At 44.1% G+C, this 24,447-nt stretch overlaps 1 protein-coding gene across 1 annotated transcript in view; it reads right to left on the bottom strand.

Moving 5' to 3' along the window:
- Window positions 1-24,447, bottom strand: part of LOC148518288 (uncharacterized) — a 48,049-nt gene that overhangs the window by 5,618 nt on the left and 17,984 nt on the right. Inside the window, exon 7 of the mRNA XM_088477555.1 lies at window positions 2,022-2,150. Coding sequence (XP_088333681.1) covers window positions 2,022-2,150 — 129 coding nt within the window. The remainder of the gene's footprint in view (window positions 1-2,021; window positions 2,151-24,447) is intronic.

Genomic DNA, 24,447 nt, shown 5'->3' with positions numbered 1-24,447 from the left:
TCTGTATATCCATTCAGTTTCTGTTCTTGAAATTTTTTCTATATATTGGCCCCCTCTCCAATCTTTTTCCACATTTTTAATTGCCATAAATTTCATTCCTTTAGGATCTTTGTCCAGTATGTGGGCCGAACGATAAGGCAATTAAAAACAAGAATAGGAGAACATGTTTACAACATACATAAAGGTCTAACCACACACAGTGTCTCCAATCACTTTTTTGATGCACCATAACAAAGATCCTAAAGGAATGAAATTTATGGCAATTAAAAATGTGGAAAAGATTGGAGAGGGGGCCAATATATAGAAAAAATTTCAAGAACAGAAACCGAATGGATATACAGAATTGGAACCCTACACCCCAAGGGTCTAAATATAGACTTTGATTTAGGAGCTTTTCTCAAATTATAATCTGTATCAATTTTTCGTTTAAAGACTGATTGATTTTATATTTATTTATTTATTGTTTATATGATACAATCCAGCAACAAATGGAACAACATGATACACTCTACTGATAATGTAATGTAAATGTTTGTCTGTTAGCATTCTGTGATTTTACATTCGCATTAATTGGCTTATTATTAAACCAATTATAACTGCACACTACTTTTAAACAGATTTTATTAATAAAATTCATTTATCATTTTTATTGTATACACATATTAAAGAAAAGCACACTTTTAGATTGCCCAGCTTTTTATCCCGTTATCCGGCTAAATATGCGGGATTGAGACATGTCTAATTGACATAATTAACCAGCCAATTACCAGGCTAGCACAAGGATAAAAGGTGAACAAGGGCTTCACAGCAACACCTTGATAAAGTCCTACCGGATGAAACGCGTTGGTGTTTAGACTACCCCTGACGTCACTATTCCAGTGAGCGCGAATTCCTCTCCATGAGAACGGCAGATTTCCACTAGGCAGAAGAGTGCAGAAAGACGCTGCTCCGGCGAGCCACTGATATTACAAGCGGCAGACGGAATTGTCATACAGCTGATTATACTGCAGCCGCCTGGACACACCCAGCCCCCGCACGGAGAAGATCTTACACAGGGAAAGGTAGGGTCAGTTTATCCCACTTACCCTGGTATCCAGCGCCCACGTCTTAATGGGGAAACCTTTTCAGGACACTTCATTTTTTCACTGAAAGCGCTTAAACATTTATCTACGTTATATGTATTGAGTGTTATTGTGTGTATGTTTCACTATTGCTGGTATTACATTTAAGCACTATCCACTATACAAGCGCTTCTTTAGCATACGATTGTATACCCTCTCTGATGGGTTTGTTTTGATTTTTCAGCCTAATGATGGCTTGCTTCACTGATAGTGACAGCTCTTTGGATCTCATATTGAGAGTCGACAGCAACTGATTCCAAATGCAAATGTCACACCTAGAATCAACTCCAGACCTTTTACCTGCTTAATTGATAATGAAATAATGAGGGAATAGCCCACACCTGTCCATGAAATAGCTTTTGAGTTGATAGTCCCATTACTTTTGGCCCCTTAAAAAGTGGGAGGCACATAACGAAACCGTTGTAATTCCTACACCGTTCACCTGATTTGGATGTAATTACCCTCAAATTAAATCTGAAAAGTCTGCAGTTAAAGCACATCTTGTTTGTTTCATTTCAAAGCCATTGTGGTGGTGACTAGAGGCCAAAATATGAAAATTCTGTTAATGTCCCAATATTTATGCACCTGACTGTATATATATATATATATATATATATACATCCCTTGATTCCCTGTATAACTTTTCATTAAAAGATTTGCAACCTTCTTCTATAAGACTGGTGAGTGCACCCCCTTATTGAACTTTGTGGATTATGGCTTAATTGCCTGAATTGGGTAGTCACCCCTGCATCATGGATATTTATGTGTAAGTGTGGATCTAAAATACAGAGGGGAAACCTGTAATGGAACCCCTTGTAATTGACCTTCAATAGTATCAACAAAACCTGGAACCCTCTATCCAAAATCCTGCATCCAATACTCTTCAGATTGATAACATACTTCTTCCTGGAGCTTGGTTTCCAGTCTTTGGCACATTGACTGTAGCTTCTCAATTGTCCTGTCCTTTAGTTTTAACTGTGACCTGCTGTTCTCCAAGGCTGACGTCAATGACTTGCACTGTTCACATTCCTGTAAAAGAGCATGCAAAATACTGTATGCAGTGGCAGATTTTACATAGAAGCTGTTTTTGTACAAATTTGACTATTCGAAGATTTGTGAAGAGTCTTCTGTTCCCATCAGGGGCTGCACCACACATTTTTTGCGCTGTCATTATTATTGTTTATTGTTGGATTTTACATAGGGGCTCCAGGACTACAGTTTCCTCCCCCTCCAGTAAAAATTTGAAACTGTGCTACCACCCCCTGATGAGCTCGGGCTTCCGCCCTCTCACCCCCTTCCCCCCTACGAGTACGTTATTTACTCACACACTAGTGCAGGCAGGGAGTAGGAGACTGCACGACAAACCTAACGATATCGCAAGCAGCTCCAATTATGTTAATGAAGGACGGAACAAGTGGTTGTTCCGTCGTTCTTAACATCACTCTAAAGGTGCATACACATGGAACAATCTGTACCACCAACGACTTTAAAGATATCTTTCAAAGATATTGTTCATAGATCGTTCATATATCTTTCAAAGATCTTCCAAAGATATCTTTCAGTGAGTCATCCTCAGAGCCGTAACTAAACTTTTTGGTGCCCTGTGCCAGAAAGAGCATTGGCGCCCCCCTCATTTTTCAAAGGGACATAATACACCCAATAAAGGGGAATGGCCTCATGGGGAAGGGCCAGGGAAGAGATAGGGGAGCCCAGATTCTTGGGATGAAATAAAAGGAAGCTACAAGTGAGAATGATAATAAAGAGAAATTTGACAGGCCCAAACAGCGCCCCCTGACCTGTGGTGCCCTGTGCGATGGCACCGGCCGCACTACCCTAGCTACGGCCCTGGTCATCCTGCCACATCTCTGAACAGGGAAAATTGACATTATCATCCAAGTTGGCCTACATTCATGGACGATGAAAGATATCTTTATCGTCCATGCGGTAATGCGCATCGTTGGTCGTTGGACGATCATTCGCTGCCTAAAAGTGAACGATATGAACGATATATCGTTCAACGATATTGTTATCGTTCATATCGTTCAGGAAAATCATCCCGTGTGTATGCAGCATAACGTGTACCTGCAGTACGATATGGTGTCCAGTGTGTACCTAGCTTCAGAGGTTCCAGCAGGAAGCCCACACTGTGCTGATTTGCCAGCCTTACTGTGCTTCTATGGGCTGCAGACCGTGCAGCCCTAGAAAGCTGTTATAGTGCAGTTGTGAATGTGCAAAAACTGATTGACAGGCACATGCTGGACTGGTATCAGTTGAAGGTAAGTGAGTTGTCCTTCAAGCTCCTCAAATATTCTCTCATCCTGACTGATGTTCCCCAACACTCTTTCTGCATTTGCATTTTCTGTGTGCAGCTGAAGCTGTGAACACTGTATAATAGATTTAAATGCCAGTCTGAAATGTAAGAAGTTAGAACCAGCCTGACAACACTGTCTTGTGCTGAAGTAAAATACTGTATTGGTGTTTCCAGTATGGAGGGGGGTTAAATAATGCAGCACATATTCAAGTTGTAGCAGAATATATTCTAATATTTATCACATTTCATTGAGTGTATTTCTTTCATATAAGAGTACACCAACCGATTTACAAATCTATATACATATCTCCTTCTGTGCCCCGCAGTCACTTCTTGGCCGGCCTCTTCGTGTCGCCTGCACACTCCCCAGCAGTGCTTTGCAGGAGGTGGAAGCACACACACAACGGGAGAAATGTGGCTAAGCCGCTGAAGGGAGGGGGGTGGAGAGTGATTGGCCAGGATAGCTTTCTCCTCTCTCTGAACAACTGCCCAGGGGTGTCTTAAGCTGCCCACACACATAACGATATTTTACCTGATCTGGCCGATTCCGATGCATTGGAATGACAGGTCGTGTAAAATATGCCAAAATTGTGAGGAAATCGTGAGTCCCCACTCACGATCAAGATGCGATGCGCGTCCCTGCTGGTCGCACATCGCGGCGTCAGATCTGCGGTGCTGTAGGGCAGATCTGACAATCTAGGATACAATGCACTGGAAAAAGTCTGGATACACGATAGATCGTTTGTAAAATGAACACCATATTGTGTGCAGAGCTGCCGGGGAGAGTTTCAAGGGAAATCGTACACATCGGCTGAGCGTGTGCACATCTGTATGTGTGTGGGCACCTATACTCTGCACCGGGAGGGAATAATGCAGAGCTCTGGCCCGCGGTCCCCACAGCAGTACCTGGAAAGGAGCTGTGTGTAATGGGGGGCAAGCGCCCTGATTGACCTCCTCCTGAATGCTGAGGCTGAATATACTACTGCTAAAGTTTTCTAGTTGTAAGGTTTATGTGGAATATATACTAATATAATATTACCTTTGTGTATGTCTGTTTGTTCCCAGTTGTCGCAAAAACGACTGAACCAATTTTCATGAATCATTTTATAGTGTAAACTCCTAGAAATAACCTGCACTTTGTTTGAGCTCAATCCATCAAGTTAAAGCTGAGCAACAGCAAAATCTAAATTTATTGACATCATCAATGCAAGAGATAGCTATGGCACCATCCATGTGGTTGGTAAGGAGTGGGGGGAGAGGTGCTTTTGGGCCCACGTTCACTTGCATAGGATAGGCTACATACAGTAGCAGTCTGTGCACAGGGCATACAGTGGCATTGGTGTGAGTGGTGGGTGAATAGGATAGGCTACATACAGTAGCAGTCTGTGCACAGGGCATACAGTGGCATTGGTGTGAGTGGTGGGTGAATAGGATAGGCTACATACAGTAGCAGTCTGTGCACAGGGCATACAGTGGCATTGGTGTGAGTGGTGGGTGAATAGGATAGGCTACATACAGTAGCAGTCTGTGCACAGGGCATACAGTGGCATTGGTGTGAGTGGTGGGTGAATAGGATAGGCTACATACAGTAGCAGTCTGTGCACAGGGCATACAGTGGCATTGGTGTGAGTGGTGGGTGAATAGGATAGGCTACATACAGTAGCAGTCTGTGCACAGGGCATACAGTGGCATTGGTGTGAGTGGTGGGTGAATAGGATAGGCTACATACAGTAGCAGTCTGTGCACAGGGCATACAGTGGCATTGGTGTGAGTGGTGGGTGAATAGGATAGGCTACATACAGTAGCAGTCTGTGCACAGGGCATACAGTGGCATTGGTGTGAGTGGTGGGTGAATAGGATAGGCTACATACAGTAGCAGTCTGTGCACAGGGCATACAGTGGCATTGGTGTGAGTGGTGGGTGAATAGGATAGGCTACATACAGTAGCAGTCTGTGCACAGGGCATACAGTGGCATTGGTATGAGTGGTGGGTGAAGGTGCTGCTGCCACCAGTCTGTATAGCGCTGCTGGTCACATGGGCGACTCCCGCGCCAGGGCCCCTATGCTGAGCAATATAACTAGAACACCACAGATAAAGAGAATGTTGTCAGAAGTGATTTAATTGTGGGCGAAGCTGCGGGTAACAGCTAGTTATTAATAAAGTAGCTTGAACATAGTCTAATCTGTTCATCTTGCTTGTTTAAATTTAGATCAGATGTTTTAGTCTATCTAAAGTTTTCTATAGCTTTTTGTTTTGTAAATTTTTTTTAACTTTAAAACTGAAATGAGGAATCACATGTTGAGCCATTGGGTACCAATTGTTCCTGACATAGAATCATTACAATTCTTTAAACACATTATTTCTACTCTTTCTAGCTTGTTCAAGATATGTTTTTTTTTGTGGAAGTGGAATACCCGGTTTGAGTATAAGTTGATTAATGCTAACAATGGAAGACAAGTTGGAGGTATAGAATTATTTAATAGATATACATAAACTAAAGTTAATATAGAATGATCACCAGATTCGAAGAATAGCTGGTCTGATAATGGTAGGGCAATGCCCATGGTACCACCTGTCTCTGCCTCACCATTGCCTGCTTCCTGGAATGATTACCCATGTACCAGACCCCTGGCTTGTATAATGGACTATCTCTGCCTTAACCCTGCCTGGTTGCAGGAATGAATACCCACGTACCAGACCCATAGCTTGTGTAATGGACCTGTCTCTGCCTCACCCTTGCCTGCCTGATGAATACCCATGTACCAGACCCCTGGCTTGTATAATGGACCTTTCCCTGCCTTAACCCTGCCTGGCTGCTGGAATGAATAACCATGAACCAAACCCCTGGCTTGTATAATGGACTGTGGGCCTGATTCAGACCCGGACGCTATGCTGCGCTCGCATTGAGCGACTTTTCGCAATCTGTGCATGCGTATGAGTCGCAATGCGCGTGCACGAACCAGTCATTGCGATGGGAAAGTGCTCGCCCGTAGCCCGCAGTCGGGCAGCTATTTTGAGTGACAGATAGTGCCGTTTGTGGATGGTAACAGGGGAAGGTGCTTGTAAGCAGGGGTGTGGATGTGCGAATGCAGGCATGCCCGTCCGTCAGAATGGCGTTTAATGGGTGTGCATAATTAGCAAAGTAGCGTCATTACACACGTGACTGGGTTGTATTTTAGCCTGAACTGCTCGCAATGTTGTGGTGGGAAAAGGCTACCACAAGCACTGCGAGCAGCTCCGATGGCACTCGATGTTCCAGATTAATCTTACAACTGCCGGAGATGACGTGTGTTGCGAGTGGCAAAGGGGCGTCTTTATACAGATGCGAGCGCATAGTGCGGCCGCTCGCTATTACTTAGTGGGCGGCTTTACGCGACGCAGTGCGAGCACATGATTTAAATAGCTGTCCCCTTTTAGCCAGCGAACCGCCGCAAATAACGTCCGGGTCTGAATCAGGCCCAGTGTCTGCCTCATCCTTGGGCCTGCCTGCTAGAATGATTACCCATGTGCCAGCCCCTGGCTTATATAATGAATTGTCTCTGCCTCATCCTTGGGTCTGCCTGCTAGAATAATTACCCATGTACCAGACCCCTGGCTGGTATAATGGACCTTTCTCTGCCTCACCCTTGCCTGCCTGCTGGAATACCCGTGTAGCAGTCCCCTGGCTTGTATAATGGACTGTCTTTGCCTCAACCCTGCCTGGCTGCTAGAATGAATACCCATGTACCAGACCCCTGGCTTGTGTAATGGACCTGTCTCTACCTCACCCTTGCCTGCCTGCTGGAATACCCGTGTACCAGACCCCTGGCTTGTATAATGGACTGTCTGCCTCATCCTTGGGTCTGCCTGCTAGAATGATTACCAATGTATCAGACCCCTGGCTTCTATAATGGACCTTTCCCTGCCTTAACCCTGCCTGGCTGTTGGAATGATTACCCATGTATCAGACCCCTGGCTTGTATAATGGCCTGTCTCTGTCTCAACCCTGCCTGGCTGTCCTAGTGTCTACAAGATTGAGGCCCTCATTCAGAGCCGCTCGTAGCGATCCGATGTTGTACAACCACGCATGCGTCGGGGTAACAGTGCCCATGTGCGTACGGCTGATTGCGATAATTTTTCAGTCGTTCGTCGAACAGCGAACAGGAAGTGACATGTCAAATGTGATTGACAGAACTGTCAGTTTTGGGGGCGGTGACGGGGGTGGAGATGGGAAAACGCAGGCGTGTCGAGGCGTTTATTGGGCGTACATAAATTATCTGATGCGAGCGGCCAATGTGAACGGAACAAGTCATAGTGACTGGCTGAGCCAATTTTCAGTAAGACTTCTCGCTCAGCTTGTGGTCTGGTATAGTCTACCGCAATGACGATGGTCTCTTGGGCCTTCTCCGGGCTCATCGATGGTGTGGCGATGTATCATTTGCGGCCACATAAACAATCATCTTGTAATTGTTAATCTGCTTGTAAGGTGTTTCGTTAATAGCCTTTTTTTAGTTGCTAAAATCCGAACGCAGGTGAACTACTCAGCTGCTAATTGCGGCCTAATACAATCAATTAGCAGTTGTTTTTTTTTTGGTTTTATTCATTTTTGTGGGGGTGTGTAGTTCAACAATATTGTACGCTTGTTTTTTGGAGAAGCGAATATTTTATGGCCAAAGAAACCATTTTTTGGTTTCGTATTTTGTTTTGGTTTTTTAAAACTCTTTTTTTTTTAAAAAAAACCCTTGATTGTTTAGAATTTAAAAAATGTTTTTCTTTCCGTTGTCTTGTTTGTCATTTTGTTGTCTGGATTACCTTTAAACCAGTTTTGAAAGAAATAAACAAGAGAATTGATCAGTTTGTATTTTTTTTTTTATTATTTTTACTCACAGAAATAATGTAAAAAACGTAAAAAAACATAAATAGTTTTTTTGCCCACAAAAATAAACAAAGTGGCATTTCATACACAAACCAATAAAATTATTAAAAACAATTCACAAGAAAGGAGAGGGAGGTTTTGGCCATTAAGGAATATGGGGCAAACACAGAAATGGATTGTGGGGAAATTAGCCAATGCTGTCATCGCCTTTTAGGGCGTTTGGGCGGGGTGGGGAGTGAGCTGGTACGGGTCCGGGATGTCCTTCGCCTGGCCTGTCCAGAGGCAGATGTTGTGGCCTCTGGACTAGGCATAGGGCTAGGCACATTTGGAGGGATGGCTGTTGTGCCAGAGGTGGAGGGTGTGATGTTCCGGCAGGAAGGGAGGCCGGCTCCAACATGTGGTGGCGAACGAGCTGCTCCAGGGCATTAGCAATTCGCACGTTGGCCGCAGAATTTGCCTCCAGGGCGTCCGCCACCCGTAACAGATTGGCGTCCCGCCTCAGCATAATCTCGGTCTGTTGATCCGTTTTGAAATTGAGATCAGTGAGGAGGACTACTGCCTGCGAGGGGGAAGGCCTTGGACTGTCTTCCACAGGGTCCCCAGCCGGATCTAATGCTTCCTCCCCTGCAGAGCCAGAAGAAATTCTGCGGCCAACGCTCACCTCTGGAGCAGACTCATCCGCCTGTGTCTCTGTGAGAAAAAAGAGAAAATAGTCAAATTAGAATCTATATATGTTCCCAAAAACATTTCAGAGTTGGTAACATTCCAACATTTACCTGGGTCAACATGAGGAGCCGCAAAGTCTGTCATGTCGGTATCCATGTTCGACACGCCAAACACCTCCTCATCCTGCACACACCCCTGTGCCAGCTCCTCCAAATCAGTGAGCTCATGTGACACAGGGGTGGGACCCCCACCTGTCCCCCTTGCATGCCTAGCCCTATCTGCAAGTTTTTGTTTCAGCCGATATTTGAAGTCGGTCCATCTGTTGTATAAAAAGTTGGCATTATAACTGCAGTATTTTGTCCTGTAAACACTTTTTAATCAAATGTAGTTTGTACTTACCGGCGTTTAACAACCCGGGTTTCACGTTCCAACTCACTCACCCCATTGACAGCACTGGCTATGTCCTCCCACATTTTCCACTTCTGGCTTGCACCCATATTCCTTGGGGCCTGGGGAAGGGTGTCAGTGCACATTTGTATCAAAACCTCCATCTCCTTCCTTGTGAATTGTGGCTGCCTTTTTTTTTGCCAGGTTTTGTAGGCCTACTAGGCCCAGCAGCCTCTTCCACATCATCCACACCTTTTGGAAAACAGAAATTTTTAGGGATAATTTTAATTTTTATTTAAATTATTGATAAACCATCATTTTCATTTAAAAAAAAATCATACTTACCTGGCGCCTCTTGGCCAGTACCTTGCTGCTCGGTATTCATTTTGGACTCAACTACAGCAGACCGATTTGGGATTTCAGTGACGTTTTTACACATGCGTCAGCATCATTCGGCCGCATCATTGATTGTGCGCTCCTATTCTCCTTATTCGGACGCATCATTGATTGTGCGCTCCTATTGTTCGTCCTTAATTTGTGCGGGAAAATAAAGACTATTTATGGCTTGGTGTGACTCCAGTAGAGGTGGCATGTTGATTGTTGGAGGTTTGGCGTTGTCGTGGTTTATTGGCTGTTTTGGTAGTAGAAAGCGTATTTTTGGGTTGTGATCTTTTTTGGTATTTTGCTTACTTATTTTTTTTCTGGTCGTTTTTGGTTTCTATTTTTTGGCTTTTGCATTTTTCAGTAAGTATTTTAAAATCCCCCCTTAAAAATTCATAGTAAATTTTTTAAAATGTGTTTTAATTTTTTTATTACAGTTTTTTTTTGGCCTTGCCCCAGTGACGTTTTCGTACTTTGGTTTATTTGTCTTTTTTTGGTAAGTGTTTGTTTATTTATTTATCAAAATCGATGTGTTTGTCTTTGCATCTGTTTCCCAAAGTAATGTTGTTTATTTTCTTTGGCCAATCATGTGTAACCAATAAAAGTAGCGTACTATTTTGCGAACTAATGTGTCTTGTTTGAACTGTTAAAGGAGCGTACTATTTTGCGAACTAATGTGTCTTGTTTGAACTGTAAAAGGAGCATACTATTTTGCGAACTAATGTGTCTTGTTTGAACTGTAAAAGGAGCGTACTATTTTGCGAACTAATGTGTCTTGTTTGAACTGTAAAAGGAGCGTACTATTTTGCGAACTAATGTGTCTTGTTTGAACTGTAAAAGGAGCGTACTATTTTGCGAACTAATGTGTCTTGTTTGAACTGTAAAAGTAGCGTACTATTTTGCGAACTAATGTGTCTTGTTTGAACTTATAAAAGGAGCGTACTATTTTGCGAACTAATGTGTCTTGTTTGAACTGTAAAAGGAGCGTACTATTTTGCGAACTAATGTGTCTTGTTTGAACTGTAAAAGGAGCGTACTATTTTGCGAACTAATGTGTCTTGTTTGAACTGTAAAAGGAGCGTACTATTTTGTGAACTAATGTGTCTTGTTTGAACTGTAAAAGGAGCGTACTATTTTGCGAACTAATGTGTCTTGTTTGAACTGTAAAAGGAGCGTACTATTTTGCGAACTAATGTGTCTTGTTTGAACTGTAAAAGGAGCGTACTATTTTGCGAACTAATGTGTCTTGTTTGAACTGTAAAAGGAGCGTACTATTTTGCAAACTAATGTGTCTTGTTTGAACTGTAAAAGGAGCGTACTATTTTGTGAACTAATGTGTCTTGTTTGAACTGTAAAAGGAGCGTACTATTTTGCGAACTAATGTGTCTTGTTTGAACTGTAAAAGGAGCGTACTATTTTGCGAACTAATGTGTCTTGTTTGAACTGTAAAAGGAGCGTACTATTTTGCGAACTAATGTGTCTTGATTGAACTGTAAAAGAAGCGTACTATTTTGCAAACTAATGTGTCTTGTTTGAACTGTAAAAGGAGCGTACTATTTTGTGAACTAATGTGTCTTGTTTGAACTGTAAAAGGAGCGTACTATTTTGCGAACTAATGTGTCTAGTTTGAACTGTAAAAGGAGCGTACTATTTTGCGAACTAATGTGTCTTGTTTGAACTGTAAAAGGAGCGCACTATTTTGCGATCTAATATTTTTTTTGTTTTAGTTTAAAATCTTGTCTTAACACTAACATGGCTATTCAATATGGGTGCCTTAACTTAGTTTTGGCGTTAATTTAGACATTCTGACGTCATTTTCGCAGGTTTTACTTTTACTCCCACTTCAATCTCAAAGACATCGCATTTTTAACAAGTCTTTCATCTAATACGGTGATAAGTTGTTTCCATAGAATAGGTGCACAAAAAAATAGCAGAATTGGGGTTTAGGGGTGCAGGCTTTTATAAAATAGCCTTCGCCCCTGAGAATGTCAGTGTAAAAAGAACTGGGTCCCTCTTTTTTTTGGTTCAGCAAAAATGGACAGGCCAAAATTTTTTTAAAAAAAGGGTGATCCAAAAATATTTTTTAAATACAATTTCTTAACAATAGGGAAATAGGTTCAGGGCTATTTTGCAAGTATGCGGCAGGTGTTTTTTAGAATATAATTATAGTGGCAGGTGCCCAAATGTTGATGTTAACACAAATTAATTGAGGGACATCAAAATAGGGTAATCCCCATTTTTAGTTTCTCCAAATTTGATGGGCCCACTTAAAAAATGTGCAAAAATAACCTAAGTGCTCTTCTGCATCACTTCTTCAATGTGGGTAACAAAACACATGCTGCGGCTCTTTTAAACACACACTTTCTAATAAAGGCTAAAACGGGGGTACCCATAGTGTTCAAAAATGTTTTTCAAACCTTAGGGGTGCTCTTACCTTTTTAACTTGGAAAAACGACAAACTTTACGCCCATCCCAAATCCAAGTTTCCATTTTTTTAAATTTTACAATTGAATACGGGGAAAAGCGGGAGGGCGCGCCAGACTTAACGCTGAAAAATAAACCAATAGGACACGTTAACTTCACTGTCGAAGTTAACGTTTAATATCGGAGTATTTATCAGTGTTAAGTCTGGTGTGCCCTCCCGCTTATCCCCGTAGTCAATTGAAAAATAACACAAACTGGAAACTTTGATTTGGGATTGGCGTAAAGTTTCATGTTTGTCCAATTTAAAAAGGTAAGAGCACCCCTAAATTTGGCACAACATGGTTGAACACTATGGGTACCCCCGTTTTAGCCTTTATTTGAAAGTGTGGGTTTAAAAGAGCCGCAGCATGTGTTTTGTTACCAACATTGAAGAAGTGATGCAGAAGAGCACTTAGGTTATTTTTGCACATTTTTTTAAGTGGGCACCTGCCGCTATAATTCGAAGTTTCAAAACACCTGCCGCATACTTGCAGAATAGCCCTGAACCTACTTCCATATTGTGTAATAATTTCGTCCCTTTTTTATTGTTTTCATGCCAAAATATACCTAAATTTTGATGGGTGTCACTCTTTTGTTTGTTAAACTTTTTGGCACACATTTTGGGGCTAAATGTCAGTCCCAGGGGTGCAGGCTAATTTTTTTAAGCCTCCACCCCTAAACACCAATTCTACACTTTTTTCCGACAACTATTCAATGGTGACAAGTTATCCCCGTTTTTTAACAAACACTTTTCCAAACTGCGATAAGTCTTTGATATTGAATAGGGTGTAAAAGTAAAAACGGGCATAATGATGTCTTACCTCCAAAAATAATGCCCAAAACATGTTAACGTTCCCATATAGAATACCCCTGGAAATGTGGCGTAAGATTTTCGCAAATAATGTGTCCTCCCTTCTGTATTTTTCACCCCAGAAATGTGTTTACAATCATAGTTTATTAAATTAATCTTAAATATAATTTCTACTTTTTAAATGTAGGTGGTTCAGCGCATGACCCGTCCAAGGCCTGTAAGCATCTTTGGAATTCTTAGAAAAGATAAGTATATTTTTCTGTACACATTTGTCTAAACAAATAACTACCTGGCTTACCATTTCAGGTTGATGTTGGTCGAATTATATTGGCCCTGGTTCCAGAACCCGACCAACCTCAACTTCGTCCCAGGCGTAGGCCTCGTAGGCGTGCAAGGCCCCAGATATATAGAACACATGTCACCCTTTTTGGAATGCCAGATGATGAGGTCTTAAGACGATACCGTCTTCCTCCACAAATCATCCTAGACACTCTCTCATTAATAGAGAGTGATCTTGAACGGCAAATTGTCAGTCCTACAGCAATACCACCACTTACGCAATCAATGTCAGTGTTACATTTCTGTGCCTCAGGATCCTTTCAAACCACTGTGGGAATAGTTGCCGGAATCTATCAATCCTCCTTTTCAAGGATCCTGAGGGCAGTGATGGAGGCCAGTTTTAAACACCTCCATCATTTTATTACAATGCCATTGGATATGGGTTCCCTTAGTGTGGCGAAGGCCAATTTTTACCAAATAGCTGGCTTCCCACACATCATAGGGGTTGTGGATGGCACTCACATACCTAAAAATAGCCTCCAGCCTTGCTGGAGGCAGAAGTGGCAAGGCTGAAGGCCTTGCCACTTCAAAACCGAAAACACTTTCATTCACTGAATGTAATGGTGGTATGTGATGCCTCCCTCCAGATCTTGTCCCTGAATGCCAAATTCCCCGGGAGTGCACATGATTCCTTCGTCATCCGGCAATCAGGGATTTGGCACAAATTAGACAACCTACAAGCTGGTGATGCATGGCTTCTAGGTAAGTTGACACCTGTGGCAACCAATGCAAAGCTTGTTACACAATGGTCCTGATGTTTTTTTTTTATTTTCACAGGAGACAGTGGTTACCCTTGCACGCCCTGGCTGCTCACTCCTTATTTGGCACCCACACCAGGGCAACAAAGTGAGTATAATTCTGCACTTACAGCCACCAGGCAGGTGGTGAAGCGCTGTATTGGCCTTTTAAAAGGCCGATTCAGATGCCTCCACCACTCTGGTGGCGAGCTCATGTATTTGCCGGATATGGTTTCAAAAATTGTGGTCCTGTGTGGGATATTTCACAACATCGCCATAAGGAGTGGTGTCCCAATGCAGCCAGAGGATGCCTTGCCTGAGGATGGCCCCCCCGAGATTGGTCGGAGGTCAGTATGTGGGGGGGCCATACGTGATGATGTGGTGGCCAGATATTTTAGGTAATTTTTGTTAATAATGTAGTTAATTTACACAATGTAGACATGTAAGATTTCAATGACCAATTGTAATTTTTTTTTCTTTTTTTTGGGATGTCTTTTTTTCCATTAAATTACCCGACCAAACGATGCTTACTACCTGATCCCAAAAAATGTCTTCATGTGTCCACATTGGCTCTAACTTCTGGAACAATTATTTCTTCGCCTCATTTGGGGATTCCTGTTGGCCTGCTACTTCTTCAAACAGTTCTTGATTGTTGTTGTTGTTGTTGTTTTGTTATTTTTGGTGTTGGTTGTTTTTTGGATTGTGTTTTCACTGTGTTAATTGCTTGACAAAATTCACTTTGTTTATTTTTTTTGTGTGGATTAAATTTTTGGATAACCTTTTAAAGACTTTTCCTTGGTAAATTACAAGCAAGTGTAACCTGGTCCAAAAAAGGCAAACTTGCTTAATGGCTAATCCTGTAATGTGTTAAATTGTAAAGTATTTTACCATGCTTTGTGGCTAAAAACAAACACCAAAGGTATTATGGTGAATCAGGATGTTTTCTAATCTAGGGCTAAGCAGGTTTTATAGAAAATTTACATTACCCACCCCAAAATAAAAAAAAACTCTGGTAATTCGACAAACCTATTGGTATTGTTAGGTGTTTAATGTTCCAGCTTACATACTTACTTGAGCTTTCTACAAACACATTTACATGACTTAAAAAAACACGCTCCAATAGTCGACTTATGTAAGGTTAAAGAATCTAATATTTACAGACAAGGAATGAGACTTTAATAAATCAAAATATATTTTATTGGTCCCAACATTTTAAGGGGGTTAAAAAAAAAAAAAAAAATTAGTGCCGCAGGACCGCCACCATGTGATCAACGACCACCAGCATCCCGACGAGATGGACCCTCAAGGTTTGCAATCCCTCAAGCATTGTTTGCAAACGCCTCTGGTCCTCTGTGGTTTAAAAAAAAAAAAAGGGATTACTAAACTGACACCTTAATTTATATGTTACCAACAACTTACAAATCAGACTATAGTTTCAACAAAGATCTAAATTTGTCCCCCCCAAAAAAGTAATGGCAAACACAAAGATTATTTAAATAATAACCTTAAAAATTAGACATAAAAAAACAAAAATTAAAAAGCTGAAGTAGGCAAAAACAATACATTTGTTGGTACCGTAAAATAGATAGACCCAAGTATGAGTGTTTGGACATGTGTGATATGTGTAAGGGGAAAACATCTTAGACATTGTTTTGCCAAGATATATATCCAAAACATTACAAATACTTAACAAATTGGAAATGCACAGGCAAAAGGACAACATCAACCAAAAAGCCAAAAAAAAAAAAAAGTTAAAAAGGCAAACATACCGGTCAGATTGATGCCTGGTCCTGTAGGCACCACATCGTCCTCCTCAGAGGTGGGCCAGTGCTGGTCCGATTGAGGAGGGGATATTTGACTCTGGGTGGAGGGGGAGGAAAAGAGAGGGGGGGGAGGGGAGGGTGATGAAAAGAGAGGGGGGGGGAGGGGAGGGTGATGAAAAGAGAGGGGGGGAGGGTGAATTGGGAGGGATGGGAATAATAGGACAGGGATGGGCCTCAGGCACTGGGCGGTCTGGGGTGGAGGGGGAATTTGGTGAAGGTTGGGGAGAGGAGGATTGGGTGGGAGTGGGGGATAGGGGACGAGGGCGACGACGTTGTCTGATTCTACGTCATACTCTGCGCTCAGCCCCTAAATGATGGGTAAAAAATGTTATTCTTATTTTATTTTTGGGTCGTTTTATCAATTTACACAGTCCAGAATTTTAAGAGCCAAAAAAAAAACCACGCACACGCAGGGATGTACAAAATAAACAAACAGGGATAGATGGAAAAGATGCACACGCAGTTATGTACAAAATAATCAAACAGGGATAGATGGAAAACTTGCACACGCAGGGATGTACAAAATAAACAAACAGGGATAGATGGAAAACATGCACATGCAGGGATGTACAAAATAAACAAGCAGGAATAGATGGAAAACATGCACACGCAGGGATGTACAACATAAACAAACAGGGATAGATGGCAAACATGCACACGCAGGGAGGCTTACATTTAAAAAACCCCAAAAAAACAACTTACTGTCGCGAATTTCAACACGCAAATTCGCCAAAAGGTGGGGGGACCTGCGGTGGAGATCAGACCACCGCCTTTCCAGCTGCCCGATATTGCGGCGGTAGCCCAAAGATCGCAGGCGGCGCATCCCCTCCGCATAGGCAAGCCGCTTGTGTTGGTTTGTGATGGGGGCCGGAAGAACTGTGATCCTTCGGTCCATCACATCTGTGAGGACCAGGAGTTCTCGTCTTGTAAAGGCTGCGGCTCTCATGATGGCAATGATTTTTTACCAAAAAAACAGTTTTAATAAAGGGCCCAGAAAAATTATGATTGGCTAATGTACTTTGAAATATAACAGAACGCATTGGATTGGTTATTGTATGAGACATGTGACCTACACCCTCACAAATATAATGTGAATTATTATAGGCTTGAGGCAGTGACATGCGTTAGCTAATTTAAATATTATTAATAAAGATGCAAAATCTGCATATCAACTTACGCAAAACAATAGTAGCATTCAAAACAACTTTGAATTTTGAAAAACCATCGTATTCAGCAGAAGGAATGACACACACGAACAATAATAAAGTTTATTGACATTGTAAAAATAAACGGATTGCAAAGATGTGAATAACAATTAAGCTAATTAATATACTGATTGCTAGGAATCGATTCCAGTATGTGGGCAGAATGAAATAGCAAGCAAACGATAAATGACAGGCCCACTTCCGTTTTGGACTTGTGCGAGCGTTCCCTGCAACCAAAATAGGAGATGGACGGTCGCTATTTTGATCGTTCGTTAGCTAGAGGAGGGGTTGGGAGACTTTGGGGCGGAAGATTAGCTACGAGCGAACTTACTTGCGAGCGCTTGAATTTACATTTTCTCGCTCGTACGCTGAACGAGCGAACGTCCACTTGCGTCCGTCTCTGAATCAGGCCCTGAATCTGTTACTCAGATGAGCAACTCTATCTCTATCATTTCTCATTATGATTATCATTTTGATGTGTGGCTCTGGGAATTGGGGGCCAGTATTAGAAATATGAAGTATTACTCATATCATTGTGACAAGTGGAAGGAGGGACCTGCAGGACCATCACAAGCAGCAGAGACACCACCAGACTGACGGAACAGGTGGTTTTGAAAATTCATTACTTCTTATTAATAAAATATGAAATAAAGACTTGTCTCATTAATTTTGTGTTGAAAACATAGATAAGTTTTGTAGTTACCTCTATATTCCGGCTACATAGTCAGGGGCCATCTTTCTACTTAAAGTATTCATTGGCGTATCTGTCACATTGTTACATCTCACCCAGAAAACGTACACAAACCAGAATAGTAAAAAATGTAGGGGTATGGCCTGTGCAAGCAGTGTGTATAATCCAGAATCCAGCAGAACTAACCTTGCATAGGGCATATTCAGGACTATTTTCTGGGGAAAAAAATAGGTTCATGAACTGTGGGTGGAGCTATAGAAAAAAAAATTATATATACTTAGATATATGATATATACTGTACATAGATATAGTATTTACAAAAGAAGGCACTCACAATGGCCTTTAAAATAAAACTTATCTTATGGGAAATACATTTTGGCCCAGGACATTACATCATAGTTAATGAGAGGTTCGGGAACTAAGGGCCTGATTCAGACCCGCTCGCGAGCGCACAGCGCTCACAAGCAGGTCGATGGTCCCTCACTGCGCATGCACACGCTGGAGCCGGCGTGCGCATGCATGAGACACGGCCAGCGACGGGCACTCCGTCGCTACGGGTCTCGCACCAAAGCAGGACAGCTGTCGATTGTGATTTACAGCTTGCCCCATTTTGGAGGCGGACAGGGGGGGTGGCTGGCCAAACTGAGGCGTTCCCGAAGGAACGCCTGCCGTTTGGGGGCGGCCCCATTGACATCACAAGTGATGTCAGTGGTGAGCTTCCGGCTCTGTTAAGAGCCGAAAGCTCACTGGGGCTTGCGGGAACGAGACCCTACCACAAGGGTCTTGTCGCAAGCCCCGATGGTCGTGACCATCACGACCATCACCTGGCCGCTCGCTAAAGCTGTGGGTGGTCACCCACAGCTATGCGAGCGGCCAGGAGGCCATCTTTACAAAAAAACAGGGACGCCCTGCTTCAGAGCGAGCGCTCTCAAAGAGCTTCCGGCTCTAAATCAGGCCCTGAGTTCCTACAGTAAAATAGCACTGGGCATATTTATCAAAGCACATTTGTGGGAAATCTCCTGCAAAAAAGCTGCTTTTGGGGCATACCGCAATTATTAAGCTTCCCAACAATGTATATAGGGGAGAACGCAGCAGATATTGGAGATAGGTTTTTGTGGGGGCTTCTGAATGGTGAGATTTAGCAAGTAGAGCTTGGCCCTGGAAACTAACACTATCTAAACAGCCTTTGGGCTACTGTTTCGTTTTTATTTTATACAGATCCCCCTCTGACTGTACTGATGCCCTGTGGTAGCTATCCCTTTGCTTCTAACCCTTCGCTGGGACAGGGCTTTCTTGGAAGCTCTGTTCCGGCATCCAAAGAATAATAATTGCAAGTGGTAACTGGCATTACTGCATTGTGATTATGTGTAATGCTGTCACATCACAAATGCAATAAACATGTCTGCAGTGATAAATATGCAACATTGGAGGTCTGGGGTGTTTCCCAGTGGGCCTCACTGACTTGGAGCCCCGCCCACTACCATTAGAGGGTTGGGCCCATGGTGCCACTGCTGACTGCCACTCCCCTTAAGTTAGTGGGGTAAGTTGCTGATGCTCCCCACATTCTGAAACCTGACAGCAGCGCATCGCGATGCCATTAGGTCACATGACATCTGCAATGCTGTAAGGAAGGAGTCGGAAAGGAGAGCTGAGAGGTAAATGAGGAATGGGAAGGAGAGGGTAAGGTGGTGAGAAACCAGGGAGGAGGATGCAGCTGCTCAACTCCTAGACTCTGCCTCTTTTCATCCTCATTGGGGACTGCAGGTGAGAGATCTCCAAAAGTGGCTGTGTGATCTGGGAGGTGGCCAGCTGTCCTGCAGCTTCATATGTTGGCTGCTAAACCCACTGCCCTCCTATTATGGGTGGGGCTTATTCCAGGTGGGTGCAGCTTATTCCGAATAGGAGGGGGGCTTGTTCCAGGTAGGCAGAAACAGGAAGTGATATATCGTAGCATTATATACTAACCAGGGGCGTTTTAAGAGAGGAGGTCATGTGCAGCCTCCGTTTGGGCTCCCTCCTTTCTGTCAGCGCACTGAGGGCCTGATTCAGAGATGTACACTAATGCAACCGCAACTGCATCTCCATACGCAACGCAGTTGCAAAAATATGCTAATATTAGCAAAGATCACATGCGCATAAAGACACCCACTACTGCCTTCTCATCTGCGTGCAACTACGCATACCTACTTAAACATCGGTACCATCAGAGTTAATCGGTGACCATTTTACCCTTGCAGCAGGTCTGACCTGACGCAGGCCAGTGAGCTCATATGCCACGCAGAGCTGCATATGCAATTGTAGTGGCTAATTTATGCACGCCCACGTAACGGCGTTCAAACGGCCAGGCATGCCTGCGTTTTGTTAACCAACCCCTGTCCACACCTCCCAAACGGTCACTTCCTGTCAATCAATCTGCAATGGGCTTCCGTGGTCTGCGTGAACACGCAGCGGATGCACAGCTGCCTTCGCGCACTCGCACTGCGAAGCATACGCATGCACAATGGGGCAGCACAGGCGGTGTAATGGTTAGCATTACTGCCTCACAGCACTGAGGTCATGGGTTCGGTTCCCACCACGGCCCTACCTGTGTGGAGTTTGTATATTCTCCCTGTGCTTGCGTGGGTTTCCTCCGGGTACTCCGGTTTCCTCCCACACTCCAAATATATACTTGTAGATTTATTGGCTCCTAACACAATTTAACCCTAGTGTGTATGCATGTGATCATGTGATAAGGAACATAGATTGTAAGCCCCACTGGGGCAGGGACTGATGTGAATGGCCAAATATTCTCTGTAAAGCGCTGCGGAATATGTGTGCGGCTGTCAATGTTGATCGACAGCTCGCCCCGTTTTGTAGGTGGGGGGGGGGGTGGCTGGACAAACGGAGGCGTTCCTGAAGGAACGCCTGCCATTTGTGAGTGGCCCTACTTATGTGAAGAACTGGAAGTGCCGAAGAGGAGCAGCAGCGCAGGAGGAGACCCAATGCGACAGCTGCATCTCCTGGACCCTGGAGAGAGTGGAGAGGAGAGGGGGCGCTACCAAACACTATCAGGTAAGTGTGTGCACCTTATTTACTTTTTTAATCTGTTGCTATTTACCCTAATGACAGACAGCTTTATATGTATAATCACTGTATCTCCCCCTCAGTATCCCAGGCCTCATCCTCCCTGTAACTCCCAATCAGTGTCCCAGCCCCCACTACCCCCACCCTCACTGTAACACCCCTCAGTGTCCCAGCCTCCAGACTCCCTGTAAACTCCAATCAGTGTCCCAGACCCCACCCTCCCTGTAATCCCCCTCAGTGTCCCAGCCCCCATCCTCACTTTAAACCCCCCTCAGTGTCCCAGCCCTCACCCTCACTGTAACCCCCAATCAGTGTCCCTTCCTTCACCCTCCCTGTAACCCCCCTCAGTGTCCTAGCCCCCACCCTCTCTGTATCTCCCACTCAGTGTCCCTGCCCTCACCCTCACTGTAACCCCCTCACCAGGAAAGGTGAGGGCTAGTGTCCTAGCCCTCACCTTTCCTGTATCTCCCCCTCAGTGTCCCTGCCCTCACTGTAACTCCCTTCAGTGTCCCAGCCCCCACCCTCCCTGTAACCCTCAATCAGTGTCCCAGCCCCCACCCTCCCTGTAACCCTCAATCAGTGTCCCAGCCCCCACCGTCCCTGTAACCCTCAATCAGTGTCCCAGTCCTCACCCTCACTGTAACTCCCTTCAGTGTCCCAGCCCCCACCCTCCCTGTAACCCTCAATCAGTGTCCCAGCCCCCACCCTCCCTGTAACCCTCAATCAGTGTCCCAGCCCCCACCTTCCCTGTAACCCTCAATCAGTGTCCCAGTCCTCACCCTCCCTGTATTTCCCCCTCAGTGTCCCAGACCCCACCCTCCCTGTAACCCCCAGTCAGTGTCCTAGCCCTCACCTTCCCTGTAACCCCCAATCAGTGTCCCAGCCCCATACCCTCCCTTTAACCCCCCTCAGTGTCCCAACTCTCACCCTCACTGTAACCCCCCTCAGTGTCCCAGCCCTCACCCTTCCTATATCTCCCTCTCAGTGTCCCAACTCTCACCCTCCCTGTAACCCTGTATTCCAGCCCTCACCCTCCCTGCATCTCCCCCTCATTGTCCCAGCCCTTACCCTCCCTGTAACTCCCTTCAGTGTCTTTGTCCTCACCCTCCCTTTAACCCCCATCAGTGTCTCAGCCCTCACCCTCCCTGTAAACCCCCTCAGTGTCCCAGCTCTTATCATCTTTGTATCTTCCCCTCAGTGTCCCTTCCCTCACCCCCCTGTAACCCCAAATCAGTGTCCCAGCCTCTGTAACCCCCCTCAGTGTCCCAACCCTCACCCTCCCTGTAACTCCCCCTCCCTGTAACCCCCAATCAGTATCATAGCCCCCACCCTCCCTGTAACCCCCCCCCCATCAGTGTAAACTTTCAACAACTCTCAAGATTTAGGGGTCTATTAACTAAGCAGTGTTAGGAGACAAAGTGAAATGAGATAAGGTACCAGCCAATCAGCTCCTCACTGCCATGGAACAGGTTGTGTTTGGAAAATGACAGTTTGGAGCTGATTGGCTGGTACCTTATTTTATCACTTTGTCTTCTATAACTGCTTAGTAAATAGACCCCTTAAACTCTCATCCAGATGTTTCCTGTTTTGAAAATACGACTTGATTAGTGTAATAGGGCCATATTCAATTAGCCTGCGAAAACGGGATGGCGTAATTTTCGCCAGTTTCACTTATCCCCATATTCAATTACAAAGACTTTTCGCAGGTGCGAAAAACCTGTGTAAAAAAACAGGGATAAGTTTTCAACACTGTTTAGGTGGCGAAAAAAAGTGCAGAATTTCGGAATTAGGGTGCAGAATAAAAAAAATAGCCTGCAGCCTTGGGAATGCCCCCTTAATGTAATCTGTGTCAAAAAAATGTAAAAAAAATTCCTCAGGACACCCCAAAAAATTTCATTTTGGGGGTAAAAAAAAATGTTGGGGAACAAACTTAAAAACTAGCAAAATATCCTCAGGAGGGGTCCCCATGTATGCAGCAGGTGTTTTCTGGAATGTGGGTGGTCGCGGAAGGTGCATTTTTCACGAATTTTTACAAATAATTTTAGGGACTTAAAAATATGTTTGCACCCTTTTTCATGTACCCCAAATTTGATGGAGCAAGTTATTTTTTGCAAAAAAACCCAAAACTAAGTGCTATTCTTCATCACTTCTTCACAGGCGCATTTATGCACCTGCAGCGGCTATTTAAAAACACTGACTACCTTCAGCAGGCCAAATCGGGGCTACCCATGTAAGACCATCTTATGGGAGTGCCAGGATGATTTCCCAAAAATTGACAGGACTTTTCAATACTTACCTTTCCACCAGGTCCCATTTTTGCTGGTTCCAAATTGAATCAGGGATAAGCGGGCACTCGCCCGATACTTTATCCCAGTAAAAAACGGCGATGATGGCGAAAAGTCCGACCTCAGACTTTTCGCCTCTAATTGAATATGGCCCTTAGGGCCATATCTAATTAGCCCATAACACTGTTCGGGTGCTAATTGATCCCTGCGATCGGGCAAAAAACGGGGATTTTTGGCCGATAATCCCCGATTTTCGCATATATTTTTTTCCTCCCTATCCTATTAATTCGGGCGAATTAATAGGATAGTTCGCCCGCTAACACATAGGGCCGCAAGCTTATCGCGGCTCCTATGTGTTCTCGCCTTTTTTTGGACAAAAAAACGGCACTTATCGTGGATTATTACTTGGGACACATCAGGTCCCGAAAAAAAAACCCTGATAAGTGCCGTTGTCAGGCCAACTTTGGGGCTAATTGGATAGCCCCAAGTGAGCAGCGGGCGAACTAATTAGCCACGGCAATTTACTGCGGCTAATTGGATATGGCTAAGGGCAGTGTTCTGGGCTAAATGGATATGGCCCTTAGTGTGAGATAAACTCTAACATTTCTAAACTCTCACCCTATTACATTTGGCCCCAAATGTCTGACTATGGCACATGTTTAAATCCCTTGCAGGATGTGCACTGTTGTGTGTGTTTTAATACAGAGAATAAAGTACACTTTTATGTTGTTCTAACATTAATTATATATGTAAGAGCATAGACTAAGCAGTGGGAGGAGTCAGGAATAGCAAGGGGAGGAGTCTGTGACTGGAACCAGATGCTGACACCTACGGGTCAATCCTATTAGCCATTTACCCGTTTAAACGCCGCCAACATCACTGCAGCTCGCATCCTTCGCTACAAAAGCCAGGATTCGCATAATTTTGCTCGGAGCCCTATGGTGCTATGAACAATATTAGGTGATTCCGGGCTGCCGTAAAGTGCGGCCACTGCCGTGATGACTCACGCCGGCGCGTTCATCGCGGATAATAGGATTGACCCTCAAGATGGGCCTGTGTGCTTTAAAATGCCAGGGCCTATTTTTAGTCCCAGTCTGGCCCTGATTGGCCTCGATATCTGCTTTCCTCCCATGGGAGGAGCAGGGGTGTAACTAGACATAGGGGGGACCCATGGCAACATTTTTACAGGCCCTCCTTGGTACCGTGTCAAGTGCACGAGAGATAATCCAATCCTATTGGTTTTGTGAACTTCTGTGAGTTGCTTCGGTACCCAGTACGAACACTATTTCCTGTACCCCAGTTGCTCAT

Source organism: Taudactylus pleione, unplaced genomic scaffold (genome assembly GCF_031769625.1).
Source record: "Taudactylus pleione unplaced genomic scaffold, aTauple2 ptg000201l, whole genome shotgun sequence".
Classification (NCBI taxonomy): domain Eukaryota; kingdom Metazoa; phylum Chordata; class Amphibia; order Anura; family Myobatrachidae; genus Taudactylus; species Taudactylus pleione.
Note: the sequence above shows the minus strand (reverse complement) of the source record. Positions and strands in the feature narration are given on the sequence as shown.